Raw genomic sequence first — 21,353 nt, 5'->3', positions numbered from 1 at the left:
AGCTCTGTGAGGGAGAGGGGCGGCGCTGGCTGGCCCCCTGGCCCCGGAGAGCCTCGCTGTCGTCCTGCTTGTAGTGGTTTTGTGTGCAGATATGGTGAGACAAGTATTTGTTACTTCTATCGTTTCTTTTTGTTGTTATTTTTTTAAGACTTGTGGTCCCTTGTGGGCGCAGCAGTGTGGAAGACAATACTATGCAACAGGAGTTTGTTCTGAAATCAGTCCAAGTTTTGAGATCTTAAGAAGCTTTTCTCCAGCTGTTCAAAGTAAGGCAACGTGTACAAAACACATTCAACAACAACAACAAAAAACCAAAAACAAAAACAAAAACAAAGAAAAACACAACAAAACCAAACATATCAGACAAAATCAAGAGATACTGTGTGTGGGACTGGAAATGTTGATTTCTTAAAAAAAAAAAAAAAAAAAGTATATGCCAAAAGCAAAGTCCTGAGATTTATATGTAAAGGCTGGCAAATTGTGATCCCGTGCTGTTGTAAATATGGTCTTAATGAGGATTAAGAGGCATTGCACCAGTGCAGGCTTAAAAACTGCATATGCTCTTATTGAGTTCTCATTCTGGCAAAGCCTCCTGAGCTGAAGTGTTGCCTGTGTGAGACCTAAATATGCACCTCTGTATTTAGCTGGGGTGTATATTGAGATGCAAATGCATTTAATGTCCACTTCTTATTTTTATTCTAGAGTGTTCCTCTGTTATAGATGTTGTGGTGGTTTGTGATGAGTCAAACAGCATTTATCCCTGGGATGCAGTGCGGGCATTTTTGAAAAAATTTGTACAAGGCTTAGACATAGGCCTTAACAAGACCCAGGTAAGTCAAAGACATATTTGAGAAAGACCAAAAAAAACCCAAACAAAACCTAAACAAATCAATTTTTAAAGGAAACCAAGCATGATTTTGTATAACTACAGTATCTCAAAGCCACAGATTACACAGTTATCCTACTCAGTGCTGGGAATTTTATCTCATGGTTATCATATTTCAAAAGGGATTAGTAATTTGATCCAAAATATAAATTAACTGAAATAGAAGTCTGTGTTGTATCTAGGGGAGTTAGATCTCTTTCACACATTAGACATAAAAATAGTTGAAAATAGCCTTTGGGTATGTGATAAAACTGGAACAGACTTTTAATGGACTTTTCATACAACTCTTACTTTCCAGCTGCTGCATCTTTAAAACAGGAACTTTCCTGCTGGTTTACTCACTGATCTTTGAGGGTTTTTTTTTTCCTTTTGATTTGATGATGATAAGGAAAATTTTATTGCCTTTTTGTTTTTTGTTTTAAACATCTTCTGTCTTTACAGTTGTCCATTTTCCCTAAAAAGTTCTGAGAACAAAGACTGGGGCACTGGAAATCTCTCTCCCAAAGGCTGCCTTCTTCCTTGGGCTACTTTGGAAGTGAGGTGCTTAAATGCTAGGCTTCCTGCTCAGTTCTTTCTGAACCTCACCTTTAGCATCTTCTCTTTTTTGCCTTTGTTTTAAATGCACATCTTATCTTACATCTTTAGCTTTACCTATATTAAAAACAAGTAGGATTTGCAGTGTTGTGAAGTAACTAACCTTTAGGACTTCCTTAGAAGAGATCAGACTGAGGTGCTGTCAGCTTGTAGAACTACTGCTATTTTCTCTTTTTTCCCAGAGCTCCTTGTATTATTGCTGTCCATCAGCCCTTCCAGAAGTAACCAAGCAAACATTTAATGTCTACTATTTCAGATCATTTGCAGTAACATACTGTAGTCCATAACAAATGATACAAAGTGCAAGAGCATTTTAGCTTTCTTTGCTTTTCAAATGTGTTAATATTAATTGGTTTTATATGTGTTGAAAGAGAACTGTGCATTTGCAGACCTTTTACACCAACTTGACACATAAGTAAGCATCATGACTCTATGTAACTAATTGTAAAGCATCATAATCTAACACTATTTTTCTTTATTGCATAGGTGGGTTTAATTCAGTATGCTAATGATCCCCGAGTAGTCTTCAACTTGAATACGTATCAAACCAAGGATGAGGTTGTTAAAGCAATGGAGAAAACGTCTCAGAAGGGAGGAGATCTCACTAATACTTTCAAAGCCATTGACTATGCAAGGTGAGATGCGTTGATGATCTACTGTGCAACTGTTGTAACTTACCTTACATGGCAGTGAGAGCATCTTAAACTTCATTCCCACTGGAAGTCCATGTGCCCAGGGCCCCTGGAGCAAGCTCCCAGCACTAGGCAGAATCCATCAGGTGCATTTACAGTGTCCCATGCTGGGACAGGAATATGTAAACTAGAATTGCTGAAAAGCATATTGTTAACCATTGAGTTGAAGTCTGCTCTAAAGGAATTCTGGCACCCAACAGAATTGCTTGTTATGTCACAGATCTCTAAACATGACAGTGCGTCAAACAGAGTGGACAAGGTTTTAGGAAGGATGCAAAACCCCTGAAAGAAGCAAAGTTTATCCCCGGATTCAGTGGGCCCAGTAACGTTTGTGTTTGCAGATCAGGCTTTGGTTGGTTGCAGAGAAAATAAAAACTGCTTGTCTATTGTCAGTCTATAACTGCAGCAGCATGAGTGCGAAAAAATAGGGAAAATTTAAACCAATGTTTTATGACTCTGAACACATATATAAACCAGGTCCATTTCTCAACAAGAAGATGCTGTTTTGAAGTTTTATCAAGTACAGAACTCTAGGCCAAAATACATGCTGTATCAAATGAACTTGAGAATCTGGTTTAGGAACAGGCTCAGCTGTCAATGGAGTTGATATTTGCAGGAGTATTGAGAAGTCTGTTATTAATTCTGTTCTATTTTTGTATGAGCTTGATGATGTAAATTCCTGGTGTCATAAAACTGTAATAGTTCTGATACAACCCCCTTTTTGTTTAGAAATATTTGTACCAAAAAAAAAAGTACTGTTTTTCCTGGAATTTACATTTTTATCAGAAACACTATCTAGTCCTTGCAGCCCTACGTATTTTTTTTCCTGCTTCTTTGGTTACATTTCTTATGCACTACAGAAGCAACTTGCTCTAATTCAGTGATGGGCATATCCATCACGGTGTGTGTGCTGGTTCCATCCATGATGGATTGATGTGTGATAAACCCCATGTTTCATAACAGACAGTATGCCTTCTCAGCTGAGTCGGGAGGACGCCCGACAGCCACAAAAGTCATGGTTGTTGTGACAGACGGCGAATCACATGATGGCTCCAACCTGAAAACAGTGATAGGTAAATGCAATGAAGACAATATAACCAGATTTGGCATTGCTGTAAGTAATACTGAAATTGTACATTACTGCATGTTTGAAAGATTGTTTTGTTATGTATGTATCAAAGTACATGTTCTATACAAAAGTGGTATGTAATGCACACAATGTTATGCTGGTGAGACTGAAGCAAAGCCAAATTAATCCTCTGAGCTGAGGGAAATGCTGGTCTTTTCACTGGCTGAAAAAGCAGGACTTGTATTGCCTGAGCAGCTTCAGTGGTTTTCTCCTTTGCCAGGCCTTATGTTCTTTTCCTGTATGAATGGTCCCTTGCATAGGAAAGAACTCTAATAAGTAATTCAGTAATATGAACAAAGGTAACTTTTTTAAACTATGTAGAATATTTGCTAAAATAATACAGGAAGAAACGGAGTAGCACCATGATCTCTCTCTCTCTCTCTCTCTCTCTCTCTCTCTCTCCCCCCCCCTTCTTATTTTGCTGTTTGTTTGTTTGTTTATTTTTTTGCACAAGGTTTTGGGATACTTAATAAGGCATGAACTTGATACTAAAAACTTAATTAAAGAAATCAAGGGAATTGCTAGTCACCCAACAGAAAAGTATTTCTTCAATGTGTCATCTGAGGCTGCACTACTGGAAGAAGCAGGAACACTTGGAGAACGCATTTTTAGTATAGAAGGTAAAATACTGAATGCATTTGAAAAAATTACATCAGATTCTCCCAGCTGACAAGCTTAGGATTTTATTTAGCTTCAGTTTGTGCAGTATTGTGAAAATGAGGGGTAGCTGGAGCTGCAGGCTTCTCCCTGCTCGTCTCTGCTCAGGTAGGCTCTGGTTTTCACAGGTGTTCCCCCAGATACTCCACCCCTAATTAGCCTGATCTTTAAGTTAATTTATGCAGTTTGGCGAAAACATTCCTGAGCTAATGAAAATGTCTATCATGATATGGGCTTCAGGCATAGGGGCTTTTCCATTTGCAACCAAATGTATTTGTTACCACCAGAAGAATAAGGGTATCTTTATGCTTGTGAGCTTCACCTGTGTGAAACTCAAGCTATTTTTAAGTTAAAAAAAAAAACAAAAATAAAAACAAAAAACCCCCAAAATCAAACAAAAAACCCAACCAAAAAAAAAAAACCAGACCTACAAGCCAAACAAAACAAACCAGAACACTGGGTTTCTGATTACAGAATTGAAAATGCAATTTGTGTGCTGCCTACCAGGCCCCCTCCTTAGCACCGCCCACACTCCTGTGTATTGCTCAGAGGAAGGTGTTACAGAGGTGGCACAAAGATACTTTGGCTGTCCCAAAAGCCATCTTTAAAATTTAAGTTAAATTGAGACCTTGCCTTGGAGATGTGTAGCCTGCTCTCAACTCCCTCAGAAGCTTATTTCTGCCATGTTCCTGTACTCAGGAAGAAATCTTCCCTTCTCTTTCTCCTTCATTTAATCTTTGCTAGGCCCATACAGATACTCAAAGCAAGAGAATGGGTCTTTTTACTAAGCACTCCCACTGAATTCCTATCAATCTAGCTTAGGAAATGGATCTCACAGTATTTTTCAAGACAATTACAACAGTTTTTAGGAGTTCTATACAAAAATAAAAATTTATATTCTGTTTGGAAGTTATGAACATACAGTCATTAAAGTTGTTAATTTCAGGATATAAATGCTTCCTAGGAAACACAAAAAGAGACCCGCCACAATGGCAAAACTGTGCAAACTGATTCAAGCTATCTTGACTCTCATCTTCTGCCCTTTTTTTGGAAGAGACTTATAGCATGGCTCTTGGCTCCATCTTATCAATTTAACTCAATTGAATCCTCCAAATTTTCTACATTTTACCAGCTCTGATTTCCATTGCTTGTAAATGCTTTGGCCAAATTGGTGGATATACACAGTCCCTATATAGCTAAACGCAGAGGCAAGAAGACTGGATTTTGTGTGGTTACATAGAGATAACCATATATGCACATCTGTTTTACCAGGCACTGATCAAGGTGATACCTTCCAAATGGAAATGTCACAGGTGGGCTTCAGTGCATATTACTCACAAAAAAAGGTATGTGAGTTTAATTATTTAATGATACAAATAGATAGACAGATGTACACATGAGTGTAAGAAAAAATAAATAAAAACACAATGTCCAATTTTAAAAACTTTTTACAAGCAGAATATCAAATTATCCTTTTAATATTTTACTTGAATATATATTAATAATTATAATTGTATTATAGTTTTTTTCATGTACTAATTTTGAGATGTGTTAATACAATGATTTCAGTGATTTCTGAGTTCATGTAGTGGGAAAAATTTAATTCCTCCTTGCTTGTGACTAGCTATATTGTAAGGCTGGTAGGCAGCCACCAAAATATAAATAAATCAAATCTGAAAATAATTTCTCTATAAATTATAAAATTAATTATATTTGTTTAAAGCATATTTAACTTGAAAATTAGAACCAAAAATCAGATCTATTTTAGTGCTAATAAATTTTAAGATTATCAAATAAGTTCTCCTTGCAAAATCCAAATGTGGTTCAATCAGCTTTCAACTGAATACAAGAAGATTTTTTTTTCAAAAAAAATGGCTTTCTTTCTCAAAGCCATTAAAGATGAATGAAATAATATTTTATAAGTCCTTTTTATTTTCACAATTTGAAGTTTTAAATTATGAAGCAGCTGATGCTAAGAAATGACAACAAAAAAGAGAAACATATGGGCATTTTTCGAGGAAAATTACATATTCAATTGTATTGCAGTTTTCTGTAAAAGTATGTCAGTTTAGTGAAGAATTTTAATAACTTGAATAAACTAAACTATGTTTGTTTTCTGTTTGCAAGTATAAGATTGTTTCTGTATGAAGTATTCTGTATAATGATCCATGCTAATTTGGATTTTAGTTTTAACTCTTCTCTCAAGAACATCTCCTTATGTAAAGAATTAAACTGTATCTATTCACATCAGGTTTTGTGTGCTGTCATTGGCACTTTTGTTGTTGAGAAATGGGGCTTTAGCTTTTTTGTACAGCTGCATTTGTGTGATCTTCAGCCTTCTGAGGATCATGGGTGCACAAAAGCATGGACTTAGCAAGCCCAACCCCAGCACGGACAGATGTAGGAAATTACAACAGTGTTTAAATAAACCCATTTTATCATGAGTTGCAGTGCCACAGGAACCAAAGCAGTCACTTATCCTCTTGCAGTCTAAGGGTGATAATCCCTTTTAATGGGGCAATAAAGTCCTGCACCTAAGGAGCAATGATGAGCAGCTCCAGTGCCTGCAGGCTTTACTCTGCATCACTGCCTTAAAGACAGTGATGTGAAATTATGCATGGAACCTTCAGCTTTGCTCGTACTTCTCCTAAATCAGGTAGTTCTAAAATGTAGACTTTTATTTTTTAAAGGATGTTCTGCTGCTGGGTGCAGTTGGGGCCTATGACTGGAGTGGAACAGTAGTTCAGGAGTCTTCAGACAGAGCCACCACCTTTCCAAGCCATGTGTTTGAGAAGATTCTACAGGATAGAAATCATAGCTCATACCTAGGTAAGGGGCTGAAATCTGGAAATGTGTGAAACCTTGATTAAGATATTAAAGAAGTTGGAAAGTTCTCCCCTTGCCAGATTGGTGTTAAGAAATTATTTGAGAATGTGAAAAGATTTTTTGGTCAAAAAGATTATTTTTTACTAGTCAATAGTTCATTGAATAAAAACTTTAATTTTTTTTAAATCCTACTACTATCAAAGTGGTAAGCTGAAAAAAAAATCTGTCTTTGTCACTGCTGTGGTTTAACCCCAGCTAGCAGCTAAGCAGCCACTCAGTCAGTCCTCTGAAGGGGAGTGAGAATGCAGGACAGTCAGAAGAGTCAAAGTCAGCGAACTCCTGGGCTGAGATGCAGACAGAGAAAGTGAAAGTCAAGCATGCAAGCAAAGCAAATCAAGGGATTTATTCACCGCTTTCCATGGACAGACAGGTCTGTTCAGCCAGCCCCAGGACAGCAGGGCTCCTACACACACAACTGTGACTGGGAAGACAAAAGTCATCACTCTGAATGTCCCCTCCTTCCCCCTGCAGCTTTATACACCGAGAGTGCCACCATACAGAATGGAACGGTCGTTTGTGTCATTGGTGGGCAGCTGCCCGGGCTGTGTCCCCTCCCAGCTCCCTGTGACCCCTCCCAGGCTCCTCCCTGGTGGGACACACTGAGGAGCAGAAAAGGCCTTGACACTGGGTGGGCACTGCTCAGTAGTAACTAAAACATCCCTGTGTTATCAACACTGTTTCCAGCATAAATCCAAATCACAGCTCCACACCAGCTGCTGTGAAGAAATTTAACTGTATTCCAGCCAAAACCAGCACAGTCACAGAGACGTAATAAATCATGGGATTTGAAAAGGCTGCTTAGTGAATCATACTGATCATTATGAGTTGCTTCTGTTACAGTATTTGAGTGTCCTTCCCCACTTCGATGTGGATGAGAAGCTGATTGACTTTCTATTGTTTCATATGTGCTCGCTGTTTTCTTAGTCTTTTCCAGTTCAGTTTGTAGATTTTGAATATTACTACCACTTAATAGAGATGCTACTTATAATCTCCGTATGTATTTTTGACATGCTTTTGTGGCCCAATAAAGCCAGTCTGTATTCTCAGTTCATTGAACTGCTTTCTGTAAACCTTCAACATGCCTGCTCTCTGTTTCATCCTTGAAAAATGCTACTACATTAAGCATCTGTGACTTTCTCATTCTTAAAGGTATTTAATAATATGCTCGCTTTGCAACTAACATACTCTTTTTTCCCCCGATGGCTCAGCATTACTTGCATCCAACAAAATGAATAAATCTAAACCCAAGCAAATGAGCAATAGCTCTTTTGGGTGTATGACCTCTTCAGACTTTCTCTTACTTAATTTTCTTAATAATTTTTTAAAGCTCAGGTAATTCCCTTTCTCTACAAGGCAGTTTCAGTGTATTTACTTTTATCTTTCTGGAGCAAACAATGTTGTTGCCTTTTCTGTCCCTTTATTTCCCTTCCACTTTCTGTCCTCCAGTAGGAGCTCTCCATACCAGCTTTCTATCACCAGCTTGGGAGAGCAAAACTTAAAAAGCTGCTAGAACATCTCAGCCTGCTCAATTGCTCTGCAGCCAGCTCTGCATGGCACCCACTCACTTCAAATGATTGTATTCTGTATTGATTAGAAGGTGTGTACTTGACTCGCAGAATAAAATCTCATTTTGTTGCTCATTGAACTTGCAGTCAAAAAAGTTGTGTGTGTCTGAACAAAAAATCTGAATTAGACTGGTGTGATGCGAAGATCGAGGCATAATCCTTTTAGACTGTGCTCCTCATGTTGTTCTGCAGCTTGCTAAAGGTCTGCATATTCTGTCCCATCACTGTCATTTTGTTATTGAGTTTAACTATAGACTTTATAAAGGATTACTTTGTTTTCTTTGCTTAAAATAAATTTGCTGGAACAAAACCACAGAAATCTAAAGTATGTACTAATGCTAGATTTATACTGCTAATACATGTTTACATTTTTACAGGTATTAAATGACATTTCCTGAAAGCAAATAAATGCTAGAATAATGGTAATGAGGATTAAAATGTTCAGAGAAGTTCAATCAACCCTCCAGCTGACAAGCTGTTCATGTAGCCCCTTCTATTCAGACAAACCACTGGTCTGTGGTTTAGTGAGCTGTGGGAAAATGCACTGCAAACTTTGAACCAGTCGTCAAACTAGGGAGGAACACCTAGCTTCTGCAAACGTTCATCTCATATTTCTCTTTATTTCTTCTTTCCAAGGATACTCGTTGCACGGTTTTTTCCCTTCACAAGCGTCTCCTTCACAAGCATCACATTTTTGTGGTCTACATTTTACTGAATAGGCTAAGCTATTGTGTTATTCTGTAAACCTGCTTCAACTTGATCTGTGTGTCATTGTTCTCTCCAGGAGAATATTGCAAATTTTATACATATGTGACAGCATAACTTCCCATCTGGAATCATCATGCTGTTCAATTAACATACTAGATTGATTTATCCTCTGTGCTTTTATGGATAACCAACTGATAAATTGTAATTAAAGATCTCTCACATATGTTAAATGTTGATTTCTATACCCAGGTTACTCTGTTGCTGTTCTCTCAACTGTGAGCTCTGTCTATTTTGTTGCTGGTGCACCAAGATCCAACTACACTGGCAGAGTGGTGGTTTATAACGTTGACAGTGATGGTAATGTTGCAATTGTGCAGTCACAGAGAGGCGAGCAGGCAAGTATATTTTGGTCATGAATAGAGACTTTCAGGGATCTTTTTTTATTGACCCAGCAGTAAATTGCAATTTGTTTTGCAAATTCCTCTTTGTCTCAAAGCATTTAGAATCCACTTGAACTTTTCTCTGCCGCTAGACTATTTCAATGAGGTTAGCTGTTACTCTTAAACAGTATTTTAGGAAGTCATCCAATTGGTGGCAAAAGATAATATACAAATCTAACTAATGTATCCTTCTGTCAACAATTCAAATCAGGAGACACTCAGTAAACTCTGCTCTGCCTGAGAAGTTATGAAGTAGATGGCATCAGAAGACAGATATGGAAGCTCAATCTCTTTTTCTCTGTTTGGAAAAGAGGAATAGTTTTAGCTGGTTTTGGTACCATCTGTAAGACAAATCTGAGTGTAGGTCAGAGGCTGGATAGTTTCATGTGCAGTTATAAAAAATATATACTTCCCATATCTTACTTTCTGCTGGCATTTGTACTGCTAAAGCCATAGCAGCAACTATGGGACAGAAATAGTGAAATATGTGTAAGGATATGATTCTTCCAACAATGGAGCATGCTATAGAGTAATTTAATTCATCAACATTCAGTAGCATTAGAGCATTAGTGGATATAAGTTTTCTGAATCAGGTGCTAAAACACGATTTACAAAAGCCACAAAAGCCCCATACAGTGACAACTTATTTGCTTATGATTTCAGATTGGCTCCTACTTTGGCAGTGTGGTGTGTTCAGTAGATGTCAACAGGGATTCTGTGACAGATGTGCTGCTTGTGGGTGCACCAATGTTCATGAATGACCTGAAGAAAGAAGAAGGGAGAGTGTACATGTTTTCCATCACAAAGGTAAAAATGGCTCAAGCCAGCGCTGCTTAGGGCTAATTTCTTTCAAATCAGATTGGCCACATGCATACTAAAAGACCTTTGGCTTCTCCAGATCCTCAAAGTCACTATTTAGTGAATCTTTTCAAAGTGTTAGAAATATTTAAAGTGACTTTTTAACAAGAAACAGAGCACGTGCTTATCCTGGGGTGTGGCATAAGGGCAGGGATGAATGGTGCCTAGCCTTCCTGATTAGAGGGATGTGTGGAGGACTTTCCAATGCTGCCTGGCTTGTTCTGCTTTTCAGTAGCAGCTGCAAACTTGCCCCAGAACTGCTTGTGCATGTAATCTGGGAATTAGGCAGCTGGAACAGACCAACATGGAGCCAATGAGCAAGGCAGCAGCTAAGCACTGTTAGTAGTCAGGGGCCTGGTGCTCCCTGTGTCTTCCTGGTCCTGGTGTCAGGCAATGTCATGCTAATATAGCGTGGATTGGCTGTATCTCTGAAAAACCTAGCTCAAGGCTTTTGCTAAGTAATTTCCCTTTTGTTTTTGGTGAATGTATTCAATGCCTGACAGTATTCCCAAAGCAGTTCTAAGAAATGCTTTTCTACCAGCTTTCTGCATTGTTTCATAGACTCTAACACTGGATGGTCACCATAACTCTTGTTGTCTCCTCTGTTCAGTAAAGCTTAGCATCATTAGTCTGATGCTTGACTGACAGTGCTTTTTATTCAGACCCATAGTAGTTGTTTTCAGAATATATGTATTAACCATACAGAGCCCTCTGGCATTTTTGAACAGTCTTTCATTCACTGGATGTCTGTAAAGCAAATTAATTTCTGACATCCATCAGAGAAAAAAGAAAACGATCTCTTTACTAGGTAAATTGCAATCAAATAGAGAGGAAGGACCATGCTCTGCAGCAGGACCTCAGTCTGAGTATCCTAATGCAACAGGAAACTAACCAAAACCAATTTCAATGTAGATGGCGGAGTTGAAAGTTGGCAGCTGGCATTGGTCTTTTTGCCTGTGGTATCAGACATGAGATATGAAAGAAAAATGAAAGGATTTTTTTTCTTTGCTTTTGAAAACCAAATAAATTGGAAGATTCTCTTTCAATTTTTAGTTGTTGTCAAATGTTTGGTTTAAATATTAAATAAGAAAGAATAATGAAAGGTACTTTCAATGTTTTTTAAAAATCTGGATTTGTGCAAGTTGTCCCCATTGCGCAAGTAATACTTTTCTAGTCATTTTTAATAAATAACTTGGCTGTTATTTCTAAAATTTTAATCACAGTATGGTAACTGAAGTTAAAGGTGAGAATGCTATTTGCCAGAGCTGCATTTAATCTAGTGTAAATGAGATTATTTAACTATGAAGATCTCCAATCTTTCTTTCTTCATTGGCATTTGAGAGGTCAGGAGTTTACCATTTGGACACATGTTTTTTGCATTAGTTTAGTAAGGAAATTCCATTTCTGTTTCAAAGAATTATGTCCAGTTACATAATTTCCATTCCCTCTGCATAAAAACCAGTAATCCAAAACTGGAAACTGTATTTTTCAATGTATTGTGAAACTTCAGAACAGTCAGATGAGGACAGAGAGGGCATTTAAGCTTCATACATATGGTTATATTTGCTGTTAGTACTTTGCATAGCATGCTTTGATTTTGCTGTGTAATTCTTGCCAAGACTTTGAGACATAATGCAAACTGAATGGGCAATACAATGGGGAAGGAATTCAATGTTGAGCTATCTGAGGGGAATGTACTGGGAAACAGAAACAAAAAACAATGCACATAGATACTGCTCCTAGGTCTAATCTGGTGCAATGATAGCTGAGTTTATGCTTTTTCTTATTTTTCATTTTTTAAAGAGAATCTTGGATCAACAAGAACTCTTGGAAGGTCCACAGGGGTCAGAAAATGCACGCTTTGGATCAGCAATTGCAGCACTTGCAGACATTGATTTGGATGGTTCTAATGATGTTGTAATAGGGGCACCACTGGAAAACCAAAACTCGGGAGCAATTTACATTTATAATGGATTTCAAAAGACTATACGCACCAAATATTCTCAGGTAAATAACTGTGTTGTGTAATGCTGTACTCGGTGCCTTTAAACCTGCTAGAGGAAAACAGAAGGTTTTCTGTGCTTTAATTGGCTAGTGTTTCAACCCCTTAAGGGAATGCTGTTATTCTCATGGTTTATTTCACATTTTGTGCCTTTCCTCCTTTCAGCTGTCAGTATATCCAGACTGATGTTGTGGTGTTAATAAATGAACCATATAGAGGAAAAGCATGTGCAAGATGCTCTTTCTGAGCTATTTTTGATGCCTGAGTGTGAAGTCAACTACTATCCTAAAACTGGCACCTGTTATTTTCAGGTTTTTAGTGTTGATGTACAGCAATGAAGATTAGATAAATCCCAGCTCTGCAATTTAAAAATACATAGTATTAAAGGTCTTTCTCTAGTCTTCATATAAACTATAGTGGTAATCTTGCTGTCATTTTCTATGCAGATTTTCTGGTTGCAGCAAGTATTTGTTAGAACTCCTATTAAGCTTCGTATTCTTTGGGTTGCTCAATGTGAGATGGAAAAAGTTTCCAGCTGTATCTGGCATAGAGCAGTCAGTTAGTTGATCTGCACCCAAGACAGAAAAATCTAGTCCTTTGTCTGCTCCAACAGAGGAGAAAGAAGTGCTACAAAAGCATCTGAGAAAACACCCACAAATGCATTTTGTTTAAACAATACATTGCATATACAGGGAGTATCAGTGAAAATCTGTTAACCAGGCTACTATCTACGGACTTAAGCATGCTTTGGCAAACTCAGTAACCAAACTCTCTTTCCCAGAAAATCTTAGGATCGGATTCTGCTTTTGGACAAAAGCTCCAATTCTTTGGAAGATCAGTAGATGGCCATAGAGACTTAGATGACGATGGCATTACTGACGTATCAGTTGGTGCTGATGGAAATGTGGTTGTGCTATGGTTAGTATACTCTTTCTTAGAAAGGAAGCAGTTAGTGCTTCAGATGCAGCAGTTGAACATGAAGTTAATTAAACAGGAAAAATAAGCAAATCAAAAAGCTCTTTTGTTCCACATGTTCAGTGCTAGCACACTTACTGCCTCATCACTGCTATCAAAACTAGCTAAAAAAAGAGCATTAGACTGAATCTCTATTAGGCATTTATCATTAAACCACTGAAAGCCAAGGCAGAGGGGCACAGAAACCCAAGGCAAAGGGCAGAGCCAGGGCATGTGGGAGGAAGCCAGGTGGCAGAGCCTGCTGGGAGGGACCTGACCAGGAATGAGAGGGCCAGGAGACATCTTTCTGCTCCTGCTGTGCAGACACATGGTCCAGAGGGAAGGGACAGCAGCAGGGAATGGGGCTTGATGGAGGGTGTTTGTAACAGCAGGCTGTGTACCTCAGCAGCCAGAGTATAATTTTGATAGCTGAGCCTGAGAAAGGCGAAACCACGTCTCACACAACCTGTGTGACCTTTACTGGCTGATAGGCTGGTATGAGGGCAGCCTTGTCCTGCAGGGTAAGGACAGAGAGCAGTAATAGAGAGCTGACAACTAGTTCTGGCAAGAAACACATTTGTAATGGCACATTGCCTTTGCCACAGAAGTCAGAGTACTTTTACAATATATAAAAACGTTTCACAGAACCCAAATCATCTGCCTGCCTACGTAGACTGTGATTTCCACTCCTTGCTTGAGGAGCTAAATTCAAATGCTGTTTCCTTTCCTTTGCCTGTCATGCCTGAGGCTCCCCATTGTAAGAAAAATATCAGTGAATTGCTACTTCTTTCATAATGAAACAAGATAATTAAAAATGAATGGTCAGTTTGGACCTTTGCTGCTGCTGCTGCTGGGAATTTCATTAAAGAAAATTATGCTCCTTGAAGTACCAGCATTTATTCAGATTTGATTAATGAAGATGCTTGTTCTTCTTTCACTCTGACATTTGGGCTGAATAATGCATTTCATTTTGATTAAAGTGTTTGTTTTTACATGCAGGGTTCCTTTGAAATTCTTCTTCAAAATCTTGATTAAGTACATTAAAGTTGTTTTTCAGAAAAATTAGATTATTAAATAAAATGAAGAATTACCCATCTTCATCTTCCCAGAAGAGCTCTAAAGGAGCAGAAGGTTACTTATTTGGAAAACAGGCCAAGAGTTTTATTCTCTGATACCTTGAGGGATTGATTAGGGCACAGGCTCAAGCCATCAAGCAGCCATTAATTTGACATGAAAATACATATTGTTATTGCTGTAAGCAATGGTATTAACAAACTCATGTATACCTAAGGAAAAATAATTTTACCAGTGCCATTAAAAGAAGTTTACACTGGGAACCTAAAAAAATCAATACTAACATTTACAGATAGTATTGGATAACAGCTTCTGTGTTACGTAGTGTTCTTCAAAACCCCATGTAACTTTTAAAATTTATTTTTCAGGTCAAGAGGCATTGCAAATGTGTCCATAACTGCTTCATTTAAACCTGAAAAAATCAGTCTGCTGAACAAGAACACAGATATAACTGTCAAAATATGTTTTCAGGCTTCATTTAGACCTGCTAAGAAAAATAATCAAGTGGGTAAGAGTATTTCAATGATATGTCTTATATTAATTTCTGCAAAAGTCCATTATTTAAATGAGTAATGAAAAGTCTAAATATGTATTAGACTGAATGTCAAGAATCACAAAATCAATGTAAAAATTAAGTGCTTGAGAAAGTGTTTTTAAGACCTAACTCATTACTGGCTCCATACTCTTTGAAAAGTGGGGAATTAACAGTATAGAGGACAGCTGTGTCCTTGTTGTTCAATAATCCCCAAAAATGTAATTAATGTGGAACTAGGTTCATCCAACCTTCTGTTTTCAACAGCAGACTGCATACCTTTCTTCTTCATAAAAAGAAAATCAAATATTTTTCAGAGGGTCAGAGCAGCTTTCAGTGGGAGGAAGCTCTTCTTTTCAGAGCACAGTGAATATTTCTGTGACCAGCAGTGGGCTCCCATGAAGTTTTTAAGTTCAGTCTCACAGACAACACCAGTTGGACTGCTTCAGTGCTACATAAAGTGCCTTTAGGAGCTCATGAATTTAAGCTATAAAATAACAATGAACCTTCACAACAGAATAGTCATAAAACAAAGAGGAGGTGGCAGAAATTATTATGTGATTGAAGAGAAGATGCAGATTGTTTAAAGTCACCTCTGAGTTCAGAGATACTGTTGCAAGGGCCCTTTACCTAGAGTAACCCTGGCCCTGCTGACTGGCTTCTTGCCTGAGCTGCAGGCTCAGACATCTGCAGTGGAGGCTGGATTGGCTGCCATTTGATGTGCCCCTTGCAAATCAGGACCTAAACCTGTTTGACTGCTTTGGAAAACACAAGAGAAAGTATTTTCATTTTGAAACTGCTCTGTGTTTAGCTATGAAAAACATGAAATACTTAGTGTGGTTAGGAAAGCCTGGTCCCTATAATATTGAGCATAGTAATGAGATCGCAGGCAACCATGCTCAGTCAAAAATGTACTGTTATTCTTCTTGTAGCTATAAAGTACAATGCAACATTGGATGCAGATCTCCAGTCCTCCAGAGTGACTTCTAGAGGATTTTTCAAAGAAAATAATGAAAGGTACATGCAGAGGGATCTTGTGGTGCATAATGAAGAGAATTGTGTTCATGATGTCTTCAGTGTACAAGTAAGTGCAATTGCAAGTACTCTTGCATAACAAAAGATCAGAGGAAGGCATGGATTAATTTTTTCTCTGTAATGTGAATTTCATGCATGGTGTACTGAATTATTTATGTTTCCCAAATCCCCCCAGCTGAAAAATACTTAATAAGATTATGATTTTATAGAAACTAATAACTGTCACATTCAGTACAGATTGTTAGGATATGAAAGAGGGTTCTTAATTGTGTTATTCAGCTTTGGTGTAATACAGAGTCCATGGTCTATAGTTTCAATAGATTTTAATTTCCCTCTGAGTAGACTGTTTTGTAAGAACTAAAACATACATGCAAATGTTTTCTTCAAACTAACATTCAGGCAGAATTTGCATACATCCTAACCCCTGGTACACAACAAGGAATTAAATAAGCAGGTCTCCATTTTTCTCCAGAACCAAAGACTGAACAGAGCCCTGAGACTTGCCTTAAGCTCTGCTGCATGATGCTAGGTCAGGTAGAGGACTTCTGTCCTTGCTCTGGTTTGCAGTGACCTATTGATCACATTTAGTGCCATGTGGAGCAGTGAGCCACAGGGCTAGATGGTGATTCATTCAGGACTGAAAAAATGAGGAAACATGGCATTTACTGTGTTTTAGTGTCACTCAGGCCCAGATGCTCTTTGTGATGGTAAGGCAGAGTGGAATAGGAATTTGCCTTCTGCAGCTAGATGAGAATTAAAGCTACCTGGTGATGGCTTTGAGGACCAGCTCCTACAGCTGCAGACAATCTGCATGTTCCTTAGCCCTAATAGTTACTGTGAGGTGCACAGTCTCCAGGAATCCTAGAAAAATCAGTTTTATCATGGAAATCACACTGAAATCTGTTTATATAGAGGAGCCCACACTGGTCAATCTCACAAAATTATTTTCTTTAAGAAATGAAGCTTTGAACTGTTGCTTCTCCTTGTTTAGAGCAAGTATTATTTTACTGCGCATTCCCAATTCACAATAGAAATTACCAATTTTACCCTGTTTTCTGTGCTGGCAGCCATCATCTGAACCATGTGTGTTTTACAGGAGCCTTCAGATGCCGTGAATTCACTTAGTTTGCGCATTGACATTGGCCTTGCAAATCCTGGCTCCAGCCCTGTCCTGGACATATCTTCTCCAGCATCTGTGGCCTATAGTGTAAGTATGCAGATTTACTATTCAGGAATGCATGGCCATACACATCCATAATGTGTGGCCCCTACAAACACCAAAGTGAAACACATGCAAGTGAAAACTGGTGCCTGGTGCTCTGTGTAAGTCACATGGAGGGCTGTCCACTGGTTCCTTTCACACCTTTGCCTGTATTACCTGAGCTTGCTCACACACACACACACACACACACACACACACACACACACACACACACATACATCAGCCACCGTAGCACATAACAAGCATGTCAGTTCAGCCATGTCACCATTGATGTGAACTTCTAGTTGATGGCAAAGATGAATTCTTTCAGTTTATTCTACAGTAAAAAGGTACATAGAAGAAAGATGGAACTGATTTGACTACATTACCTTTGTTGTCATTGAAGAGTAACCTGTCTGTACTGTTCTTGGATCAGTTGACATGTAGCAACACATTCAGTTCACTCGTTCACTTGTCAAGATTTTTAATGTCCTTCAGAGGGATTTTCTTATCTGCAAACCAAGAATGTGCTTCAGCTTGAAGGTGTTTGCACTCCAGGGTCTTCAGATCATGCTAAAAGTTGAGCCCCGTCACTCAGGAAATGTTTTTGGTTTTCCTAGATTCCTTTTATTAAAGACTGTGGTGAAGATGAACTTTGTATCTGTGATCTTGTTCTGAATGTTCAGCAGAAGGCAGATGACGGGTAAGAGCTGAATCAGTGGAACTGTTAAGGTCCAGTGTTTTCAACAGTTGGTTTGTCTGTAGGCTTTGGATTAATTTCTAGAGGAGAATGCCTTTCCAGTTCAACATCTAGTTAGAAACAGCATGGATAAAAAAAACAATGGCATCTAAATTTAATCAAGGAAAAAGAGGTAGGATAGGGACACAAACACAGAAGTAGGACTCTTGTCAGCTTAGACCAACCCAAGTTTTGGTACCTTAGAGACGAGGACACATAGTGAGTATTTGGACAAATTGTGTCTGACTGGCTGCTGTTGGGAAATGGAGCACAATGGGAGAGCAGCAGCAGCTGCAGCAGCTGTTTTCATCCCTCCTACAGGGAGCAGCGAGGATCCTGCAGTAGCTGTGCCAGTGGGGAGTTGTGGTCAGCTATCTGGGCAGCACATATTCTAAGTCCGTGTCAGATGTATGTGCATATATATGCATCAGAGATGAGGCTGCCCATGTGGGCTGCCTGCTCTGTCCACCTTCCCACCAGGGAAGACCCCTTGAAAATTCAGCAGTCACTTTGACAACACATAATCAAAGTCCTGCACTTTTGGAATACAATAATTCTATCTGGTTTTAGGAAACACCATCACAGAATTTCTTATGCCAAAGGGTTTAGAAAGCAGAGTGTTTAAGTGTGTACAATGTAGGAAATGTCTTGCTGTGCTTGTTATTTGTTGTTGGCTTCAGGCAACACATTTTCCTGATCCACAGCTGTTCTAGTACCTCCATTTACAACAATGGACTTTATTTTCCAACAGCAAACAACAGTTCATTGTCAGCAGCAAAAACAGAAGACTAACATTCAACGTGAAATTGAGAAATAAGAAGGAAAATGCATATAACACCAGAATCCAGGCTACATTTTCAGACAACTTGTTTTTTGCTTCATCTTCTTTACCGGTGCGTGATACCCAACTTCACTGTTTCTGTAATTGCCCCTGATTTTTGAAGTTCTCAGAGGAATTTTCTTTTTTCCTTTCTAGCAGTGCCTATTCCAGAAAAGAATGTGTGTACAAAACTCTCTCACAATTTGTTTTCTTGGATACCAGAATTATTCCCCCAGCAGATCAGTTTATTTAGGTCAAGGAGAGATATTTCCAACTCAGCATAAAAGCTGGCAACTTTTCGAGTTTGACCTCACCTCAGACATCTTTTCCTCACTTTAGGCCTTGGCACCCACATCTTCTTAACTCCCAGCAGTATGCCTGAAGCAGTTGCTGTGCCACAGGGAATTTGTATTTGATAAATCAGACATGCAGCATTGATGATGAATCCTTAAAGCACAGACTTTGGATCTAGAAATAGTGTTACTGCCAAGGCCATGTGTTCCAGCAAGACAGTTAATCAGATTGACATGATGGCAATACCAAAAGCTCCTCTTCCAACAAATTTTGTCTTAGAGAAAGCAAAAGAGAGGAAATATGCATACTATTTTGGGGAATGCAGTATACCTATAATTCAAATTGCTGCTCCCAATTCACAAAGGATGAAATGCAGATTCCAGTGCTTGGCTTATATGGTCAGGCTCCTACTGGAGAGGTGCGTGATAATCCTGGGGGTGAAATCCAAAGCAATCCCCATACTGAAGGGAGAGGAGGGATAGCATTCATTCCTGCCCAAGAGCAGCATTATTCTGAACAATGAATTGGCAAAAGTACTGCACACAGCGCTGGGGGTGCCCCTCTACCTCCCCATCCTGTTGTGCAGCAAGATTGTTCATTTCAGTCCTGCCAAAAGACCACACTGGAGCTAGAATTTTCTTTTGCTTTAAAAGCCCATTTGCTTAGAAGCACTTCAGCCTGCAAGTGAAGTTTGGACCAAAAATGTGCCTGCTTCAAGGCAGGAAGAAAAACATAAACTGAGTATGTATGGGTCTTTTTGGAGGTCTTGTTTTGAGGGTTTTTTTTGAGGTCTTTTTTTTTTTTTTTTTTGTAGCACAATTCATGAATGGTAAATGTCTAGTAGGAATGTTTTTTACAAAAGACAGTACTTTTTAATAAATTCTTCTTTAAGGGTTGATAATTGGTTCTGGTCTGTGAATTTGTCTTTGAATCAAGGATGATGACAAGCCAATATTCTAGAAAGTAGTAAACAAACTATTATGTATGGCAAATTTTCTTACAGAAAGTTTCTTTTCTTCCAGCTCTAAGACTGTGTAAATATGTCTGCAAAAGTTCTGTAAAAGTTCTGTAAAAAAAGGACTTACAGAAGTTAGTGGTAGAGCTGACCTGTACCCTCTGGCCTGTATACCTCCTTCCAAGCTCAGCACAAAGTTCTAGTAAGATGATTGCAGCCCATAAGAAATCGAGTGGGAATGGTCCTTGTCCCACCTTCCTTGTGACTTCCTCCTGGCCCTGCCTATGCACCACCTATCTGCTGCATCTCTAGGATTTACTGCCATAACACCTATTTTCACTCCTCCTTATCATAATACATGCGCTGTTGAAGGTACACACCTCTTTACCTTATCAAAACCTGACATAAGATGGTGTTTCTGTCTCTTTTCTCTGCAGAGCGATGGGACTGAAGTCTCATGTCAAACAGGAACAGCACAAAGTACAGTCATTTGCCAAATAAGCTATCCTGTTTTCAGAACAGGACAACAGGTACAGCTAGCATGTTTAAATAACCTTGAATGATACCCAAACCCTTTTCTGCTGTTGTTTTTTCCTAACTCTACATTTATTGCTGATAAAGGTTTCTTGGATTTTACAACAGAGGCATTAAAATAAGCAGACTAGGGCTTAAAATATGTCACTCCCTGTCAGATTAAAGGACAAACGGCTCTCAAAGCTCATTTGTCAAAACCCACAGCTTCCAAATGCTGCTGCAGTTATGTAACTTTTGGAGAGTGAAAGCTGGGGACAGAGAAGCATAGAGCATCATGTGCAGGCTCCTGAGAACTGAGCACAATTCCCATAAATTCCCTCCTGCAGTGTGAACCTGGGCTAACTCCCTCACCTGCTCAGTGAAACTCATCTCTCCAAGAAAGCAGTATTGTTTTGGGAGGAGATGGAATGCCCACACAGCCCTAAGATGAATTGTATATCTTTTTTTTCATATATACGATAAACCTCAGGATATCCACAGTTCCATGAAATCTCTTATTCCTCAAGGGCAGAGCAGAAACTGGGTTCTAGCCTCTCTAACATAATCAGCTAGAGCAATAAGAAACTTGCTTGAAAGAACAAAAATGTGATGTCTTGTGGTGGGACATCTAGAATAATAAAAAAAAATCATATATAGAAAGTTCAGCTTGTTCTGAATGTTAATGGAATTGCTCAAAATGGACCTGCTGGAACAAATGGAAGAAAAGAGTGAATACAAAGCTTGTGTCAATGCTAGAGTTTAAAATAAAGGAATTGTGAACACCTTTTGTTACAGTTTACAGCTAGTTGTACACAATTTTAA

At 38.7% G+C, this 21,353-nt stretch overlaps 1 protein-coding gene across 3 annotated transcripts in view; it reads left to right on the top strand.

The window, feature by feature from the left end:
• Positions 1-21,353, top strand: part of ITGA2 (integrin subunit alpha 2) — a 63,706-nt gene that overhangs the window by 27,703 nt on the left and 14,650 nt on the right. For 2 of the 3 annotated variants that reach the window (XM_031057823.1, XM_031057821.1), the window contains 17 exons: positions 149-263; positions 700-827; positions 1,964-2,112; positions 3,133-3,283; positions 3,753-3,918; positions 5,228-5,301; positions 6,646-6,784; positions 9,364-9,509; positions 10,218-10,361; positions 12,216-12,419; positions 13,196-13,332; positions 14,811-14,950; positions 15,907-16,058; positions 17,106-17,216; positions 17,831-17,913; positions 18,701-18,842; positions 20,456-20,548. In XM_031057823.1, the coding sequence (XP_030913683.1) occupies positions 149-263; positions 700-827; positions 1,964-2,112; positions 3,133-3,283; positions 3,753-3,918; positions 5,228-5,301; positions 6,646-6,784; positions 9,364-9,509; positions 10,218-10,361; positions 12,216-12,419; positions 13,196-13,332; positions 14,811-14,950; positions 15,907-16,058; positions 17,106-17,216; positions 17,831-17,913; positions 18,701-18,842; positions 20,456-20,548 (2,274 nt within the window). The remainder of the gene's footprint in view (positions 1-148; positions 264-699; positions 828-1,963; positions 2,113-3,132; positions 3,284-3,752; positions 3,919-5,227; positions 5,302-6,645; positions 6,785-9,363; positions 9,510-10,217; positions 10,362-12,215; positions 12,420-13,195; positions 13,333-14,810; positions 14,951-15,906; positions 16,059-17,105; positions 17,217-17,830; positions 17,914-18,700; positions 18,843-20,455; positions 20,549-21,353) is intronic. The other variant, XM_031057822.1, reaches the window with a different exon arrangement.

Source organism: Geospiza fortis, unplaced genomic scaffold, assembly GCF_000277835.1.
Source record: "Geospiza fortis unplaced genomic scaffold, GeoFor_1.0 scaffold443, whole genome shotgun sequence".
NCBI lineage: Eukaryota > Metazoa > Chordata > Aves > Passeriformes > Thraupidae > Geospiza > Geospiza fortis.
Note: the sequence above shows the minus strand (reverse complement) of the source record. Positions and strands in the feature narration are given on the sequence as shown.